The sequence below is a fragment of the Gallus gallus genome, chromosome 10 (assembly GCF_016699485.2).
Source record: "Gallus gallus isolate bGalGal1 chromosome 10, bGalGal1.mat.broiler.GRCg7b, whole genome shotgun sequence".
In the NCBI taxonomy this organism is placed as follows: domain Eukaryota; kingdom Metazoa; phylum Chordata; class Aves; order Galliformes; family Phasianidae; genus Gallus; species Gallus gallus.
The window spans coordinates 20,032,016-20,038,416 of NC_052541.1; the positions used below are offsets into that span (position 1 = coordinate 20,032,016).

The window sequence follows — 6,401 nt, forward strand, 5'->3', positions numbered from 1 at the left end:
CCGTGTACTCGCTGGCTGCTGGCCCAGGGCACTGGGCAGGGATGAGGGCCGGAGGTTGCAGGCTTCCACACCTAGCAGGAGGCAGTGACCTACCCCAAGCGGCGGGCCGGCAGGCACCTTGCCACAGAGCCACGCTGCCACAGCCCCCACGGCAGCACCCACGGCCCCATTTCCCCCCTACCAGCCAGACCCGCAGCCCCGTCCCAGCAGCACACACCACAGGCAGGTTCACACAGCGGTTTATTTGGAGAAGGACACGCTCACTGCTCACATGCCCGTGCTCCTGGCACAGCAGGGCACGCTGGCAGCTCCCAGCCCGCTGCCCTGCCCTGTGACATAGGTGCCAACTTCACAGGGCCCCAGCAGGAGCGGGGTGGGCTGGGGGACACAGGCAGGCAGAGAGCCCCACACCGGGAGGAGCGGCACCACCGCGGCTCCACCACAGCCGTGAGCACGTTTCTGCACTGAGGAATCCCAAGAAGAGTCAGCCTCAGATCCGGCCCCCCACGCCGGGACACTCACATGAACTGTGATAGGTTGGGCACTTTGATGTTGATGTCCCCGATGTTGATGTTGCGTGGGATCTCCGGCAGGTTGATGTTCTTCACGGCTGAGACAGCGCGGGACGGCGCAGCCGAGAGCCCCCCCTGCGGGGAGCGGTGGGTGCCCGCCCCGTGCCAGCCCCACACCCACATCCCGTCCCCGCTGTCACTGCACGCTGCATCCTCACGATGACAGCGCCAACGGGCCATAAAGGTTTCAGTGCACGCTATTAACCTTGACAGCACAGCAATACCTGCATGCTGGCTGCTCCCTGCACCCCCCAATGGGGAGCACCCACCCTGTGCGCCTTTCCTTGGGGATGTGCAGGCTGGGAGACCCGGAGAGCCACCAGCTCTCTCCGCCCCCCGCCCCACAGCACACTGGCTCCTGCATGGCACCCAGAGCCCAGCCTGCTCTGCGCCCACACCTGGGCACCCCTCTCCAAACCCCACACGCTGCCGCTCACCTCCGCCTTCTCCAGCTTGCTCTGCGCCTCCGCCTGCGCCACGATCTCATTCATGTTGGTTTCCAGCACCATCCCACCGATCACCACCTCCTGCAGGATGTAGTGCACCTGGGGGGCAAGAGCAGCGCGTGGCCCCAGCGTGCCATGGGGCGAACCCGGCCACTGCCCCATGCCAACCCCCCGCCTCCCCCACGCCCCAGGATGGAACAGCAAGCTGCCCCCCAGCACACACAAACACAGCCCTGGATGGAGTTTGGAACGTGAAAACAAGAGTGCAGGTGGCCGTGCCATGCCACTGCGACACACCTTTGGTCACGGCAGCAAAACAGCACAGCTCTCCGCTGAGGCAGCATTTTCCAACAACCTCCCTGCACAGATAACTGATTTATGGGTTTCTGGTTGCTTCCACGATAAAGGCTGTTACTGGAAGATGGCTGTTACGATATTGGTTTATGGCCTCATGACAGCTGATTGTGCCTGTAAATACTGCACGGCAAACAGCACCAGAGCAATGCTGTGAGAAATAAAATGCTGCCTGGAACCTCTCCCTGAGCAGGGGAAAACCCAGCCCCGAGCACTGCGCCCACCCCGCGCTGCCCCAGCGCAGCACAGAGCATCAGGGATGCAGGAAACGGTGCTCCTTTTAGATCTGGCAGCAGCCCATCTTGGACCCAACCCAGCAGGGCAGCGGTCCCAAGCAGCCTTTGTTTTCCAAGGAACAATCCATGTCCTCTCTGGGACCCTGCAGCTGCCGAGCAAAACACGCAGTGCTGAGGTACAGCCACACCACGGGGCCGAGCGCCGGGACGGCACCCAGCAGAGCGCACCGAGCGGAGGCACCACACGGCCAAACACACCACGGCGGCGGGGCTGCGCGTGAGCACAGCGAGTGCACGTGAGCGGGGGGGGGCTGAGCCGGGACTCTCCCCAGCAGAAACCCTCCCGACTCTCTGCTCTGAATGCTCATCACATCAGCAGAGATCAGAGGAGGGCGGTTCGTGCCACCGCACAGCACCGGGTCCTGGCCCCATAGGAGCACACTACGCCTGACGCACAGCCACAGATGGGGCTGGCACCACCACCCCCCAGCGCTCCTCCTCCCTCACATCTCTCTCCCCTCCTCTCTCCTTTTATTTCCTTTGATAAGAGCACTTTTCTTGATAAGATAAGATGTCGGCCTAGCGACATCTCTGCAAGCTGAGAGCCAACCCAATGGCACAGTCAGGGTAGCAGAACCAGGTGCCAGCGCACCGAGCTGCCCTGACCACGGGAGCAAACTTCCACGTTTGTTTGTCTGTCACAGAGGTCAGAAGTTTGTATCCAAAACAGGAAGGGAACGTTCACAGCACTGCTGATTTTCCCACTTGGTTTTTGCTGGCAGGTTTTGCTTACCAGCAGGCAGGAAGGCCTTATCGGCCCCGCACCGCCCCTGCGCACAGCCCCGCTATCTGCAGCTCCATCCGGGACATCACAGGAGGACATTTCCACCCCAGGATTCTGCCTGGCTGGAGAGGAAGCGCAGAGGCTGTGCTCCAAGCAAAGTTTTACCAAACACTGCGTTCCAAACACTTCCATTGTTCCTCCCTTTATTTTTCCCTTAAACTCCACGGTGTGCCGCGGTGCAGCAAAGGGCAAAGCGCCCACACAGCCACATACAGCTCCGTCAGTGCCGGCCCCACGCAGAAGGCGAAGAGCAGAGCCGCACACACCCCTGTCCCGCAGCAGCCCCGGCTCCGTGGCACAGCCCCGGGGCGGTGGGGTTCCACTCCGGGCACAGTGACCCCCACACGGCCCCAGGCTCAGAGCCGGGCGCTGCTCCCAGGGCTCAGGTGGAGCGCGGAGGAGCACAGCCAGCCCAGCACCCACCTTGTCCATGTGGAAGATGAGGTCCAGCTCGCAGACGTTCTCAAAGCACTTATCCAACGTCTCCACAAACACCTGAGGAAGGGAAGGGGAGCGCAGGCAGCACAGCGAGACCCACACAGAGCCTCAGCCCCACCCGGACCCCCAGCCCTCGCTGCCCCCTACCCAGGGGCGGACCCTCCCCGCTCTCACTGAGGCTGGGCACGGGGAGCCGAGCACTCAGCGCCGTCTCGGGGCGGCACAGGGCGGGCAGCGGCACGGGCAGCTCTGCGGGGCGCTGCCCGTAGAGCCGGGACAGCAAACCCCCCGCTGCCGTCGTGCTGAGCTGCCGCCGCCCACGGATCCTGCGGGGACCTCAGCCGGGCTCAGCCAAAGTCAAACAACAGCCGCCCCAGAAGCGCACGCGGGGACCGAGCGCCCCTCGAAGCGCTCTCTGCGGTCGGAGAAGCCCTCTCAGCCGCGATCGGTCGCCGCGGGGCGCCCGGGGCCGCTCAGCCGCTGCCACCGCGGGCGCCGACCGACGGCGCGCAGCTCGGGACTCCCCGCAGCACCGACCTGGATGAGGTCCAGGATGCCCAACTCGCTCTCGGAGGAGTCCACGCAGAACACGAAGTAGAGCGTGGCGTAGTGCCGGTAGATGAGCTTGCAGTCGGGGCTGCCGAACAGACTGCGGGGGGATGCGGGGCTCAGGGGCCGTGCGGCTCGCAGCCCCCCCCGGCCGGCCGGCGCGGTACCTGCCGCACTCCAGGAAGTTGCAGACGTGCTCGTCGCGCCGCAGCACCATATGGAAGGTGTCGCGGAGGATCTGCTGCTGCGCCTCCTCCGCCTGCGGGCACCGAGCGGCCACGGCCTCGGACCCCTCCCGCCCCACCCGGCCCCCCAGCGCGCAGCCCCCCGCCCCGCACCAGGTGCCGGTAGAAGCGGACGAGCCGCGGCTTGCCGTGGTTGTTGAACACCAGGATGGCGTTGATCATCCCGGCGGCTGCACGACACGGCCGGAACCGGAACCGGAACCGGGGAGCGGCGGCCTCATTCCCCCCCCCACACACCCAGGAAGCCCCCCGCCCTTCCCGGAAGCGCGACGGAGCTCCGGGACCGCGCGGGCCGCTGCTCCCCTCCGCGCCGCCAGGGGGCGCCACAGCCACGGCGCGCCGGTACCGGGAGGGGCGGGGCTGCGCGGCGGGACGCGCCCCCGGCGGACACACGCACGCGGCCGGGGGACGCCAATGGCTGCACGAGGACTCCCGGCCCGGCCAGCTGATTGGCTGCAGGTGTCAAGGCCGCTAATCGCCATTGGCCGAGGCCGCGGCAGGGATCGTGTCCGCACGCTCTGATTGGCTGCGGCCGGGAGGCCGCGGCACGAGCGGTGCTATCGGTGCTATCGGTCGGGGCCCCCGGACGGCCGCGGGGATCTTCCTGCCCGCCAGCTCTGATTGGCAGAGGCTGCTCGGGGCCGCGCGTCCAAATATCGCCTCTGAGCGGGGCTTGGACTGCGATAAGCGCCGCGTCTTCGCGCTGCGATTGGCTGAGGCTGCCGCGAGCGTCGCGTCCGCACGCTGTGATTGGCGGAGGCTGCGAGGCTGCCAGGAGGATCGCGGCCGCGCGCCGTGATTGGCTGCGACCGTTACGTCGCCAAAAGCACCGTGGCTGTGCGTTGCTATTGGCTGAGGCTGCTGCAAACGTCGTGTCTGCGCGTTCGTATTGGCTGAGCCCGGTGGGCTGCTGGAAGGATCCCGTCTGCGCGCTCTGATTGGCTGAGGCCGCTGGGCCCGTGCGTTAGCAGCGGCCGAGGCTGTGCTGGGTTTACTCCCCCGTGTTTGGGGGCTGCGTGGGCAGCAGGGCGCAGCAGCAATCCCGCGTTAGGCAGGAACCAGCTGTAGCTGCTCCAAAAGCGGCCTGCCGGTGTCTGGAGCTCAGCTGGGAGCAGTGCTGGGTGTGCCTTTGGGAACGATGTGTAGCAGTATCCAGGAGCGGAGTGAGAAAGTAGAACGGCGGTTTTGCTGGCACAAAGCTCTGCGGGAGGGCTGAGGGGCTGCGGAGCCAGGGCAGAAGTTCCCCCGCCACGGGAGTTCCCTGCGAGCCACGGAGATGCCCACAGCACAGCGGGGGGATGGGGCTGCCAGAGCTGCTGCCCGCAGAGAGCAGCCTGCGGTGCAGAGGGAGCTCTGGGGGGGCACAGCCGTGCATGAGGCTCTGCGGGTCCCGAAGGGTGGGAGCCCCGTGCTATGGGCTCGTGCTGGAGCAGCGCTTGGAGAGCTGCGCGCTGCGGGAAAGCCACGCGGGATCCGTGCGGGAAGGCAGCGTCCATGGGAGGGACCCCAGGCAGAGCACAGCCACCACCACAGAGCGACAACGGCGGCGCTCGGTGCCGGCTGTAAGCCTGACCCCATCACTGCTCGGGGAGGGGAGAGGGCCGGCGGATGTTGTTGTTTACCCAGAGTTACTGTTTCAGTGCGGTAGCAAAAGGCGCCGGGTTGCATCCGTCCCCCTGCGCCGCTGCACGGCCGGAGCTCGGCGCTCCGCGGGGATCCGGGGCGCGGGCCGCCATTGGCTGCTGCGCGGAGGGGGCCGCTCTGATTGGCTGAAGGCCGATCCCCCCCGGGCAGCCCGGACTGACCGCCGCCCCGCGTCCGTCCGCACCGCCACCCAAACCGCCCCCCGCACAGCGGCCCCATCGCTCCCCAGCCCCGCCCGTGCGGGAGGACGATGAGCTGCGCCGGCCCTACAGATGATCCCCGAATATCTGCGAATACGCGCATGGGAAAACCGAGCTCTAACAAAGCCCGCACGGTGGGAAAAGGCTGCGGGCACACGGAGGTGCGCGGCAGTGCTGTGCGTGCGCGCAGGGTGGAGGATCTGCCTTCCGTGAACCGGGCCCTCCGAGCACAAATGCCGTTCTGGGGTCACCGGACCCCCCTCCACACGCGCAGCCGTAGCTGCGAGCAGCCACAGCTGACGCCTATGGGCAATGTCAGCTTTCACGTAGGAATACGGAAACCGGAGGGAAAACGAGAAGCGCCTGCGAGACAAAGGGCTGCGTTTTCAGACACCTCTCGGCGGCGCTGAGTCTGCCCGGCTCCGTGCTTCCATGGAGATCGGCCTCAGCCGGATCCCCGCCGCCTTCGCTCCCTCTCCCACCGCCCCCCCGCGGACCCATCACCTCCCTCTCTCCCCTCGCCGTGCCCGGTGCAGCCATCACACCCTGTCCCCCCCGCGCCCCCCTCTCCCCCCCACATCGCCGGGCCCTGAGCGGCGCCCCCCGGCCACGGGGTGCTCTGGGGTTTCAGGGAGGGGGGAAGCCCTGCCCGCCCAGGGGTGGCCCTTCCCTCTGGGGGAGCCGTGCCCCTCGCAGTGCCCTCGGGTCGCCCAGATCCCTGCAGCACGGGGCCGTGGCTCAACGGGAGGGGGGGTGGGGGGGTTGGGGGCCGAGTCCCGGCAGCAGCCGTGCGCCGCGCCCCCTCGTGCTGCCGCCCCCGGAGCGACCCGCGCAGCCAGGCCGGGCGGGCGGCCTCGGGGCCGGGGCTGCGGG

General features: G+C 67.3%; 1 protein-coding gene across 11 annotated transcripts; it reads right to left on the reverse strand.

Annotated features, from left to right (window-relative positions):
- Window positions 1-222: 222 nt before the first annotated feature.
- On the reverse strand, window positions 223-3,917 carry AP3S2 (adaptor related protein complex 3 sigma 2 subunit). Of its 11 annotated transcripts, XM_046899075.1 has the most exons (7): window positions 3,778-3,881; window positions 3,611-3,698; window positions 3,428-3,539; window positions 2,876-2,947; window positions 2,402-2,510; window positions 1,010-1,117; window positions 224-647 (listed from the first exon to the last, which is right to left on the reverse strand). In XM_046899075.1, the coding sequence occupies exons 1-7, from the start codon at window positions 3,844-3,846 to the stop codon at window positions 519-521; spliced, it is 687 nt and encodes a 228-aa protein (XP_046755031.1). In that variant the 5' UTR covers window positions 3,847-3,881; the 3' UTR covers window positions 224-518. The 11 variants fall into 11 exon arrangements, with proteins under 11 accessions (NP_001278664.1, XP_046755031.1, NP_001278663.1 ...); NM_001291735.2 differs by lacking the exon at window positions 2,402-2,510 and having other exon boundaries at window positions 223-647; window positions 1,010-1,099; window positions 3,607-3,698; window positions 3,778-3,917; NM_001291734.2 differs by lacking the exon at window positions 2,402-2,510 and having other exon boundaries at window positions 3,607-3,698.
- Between the last annotated feature and the right edge of the window lie 2,484 nt (window positions 3,918-6,401).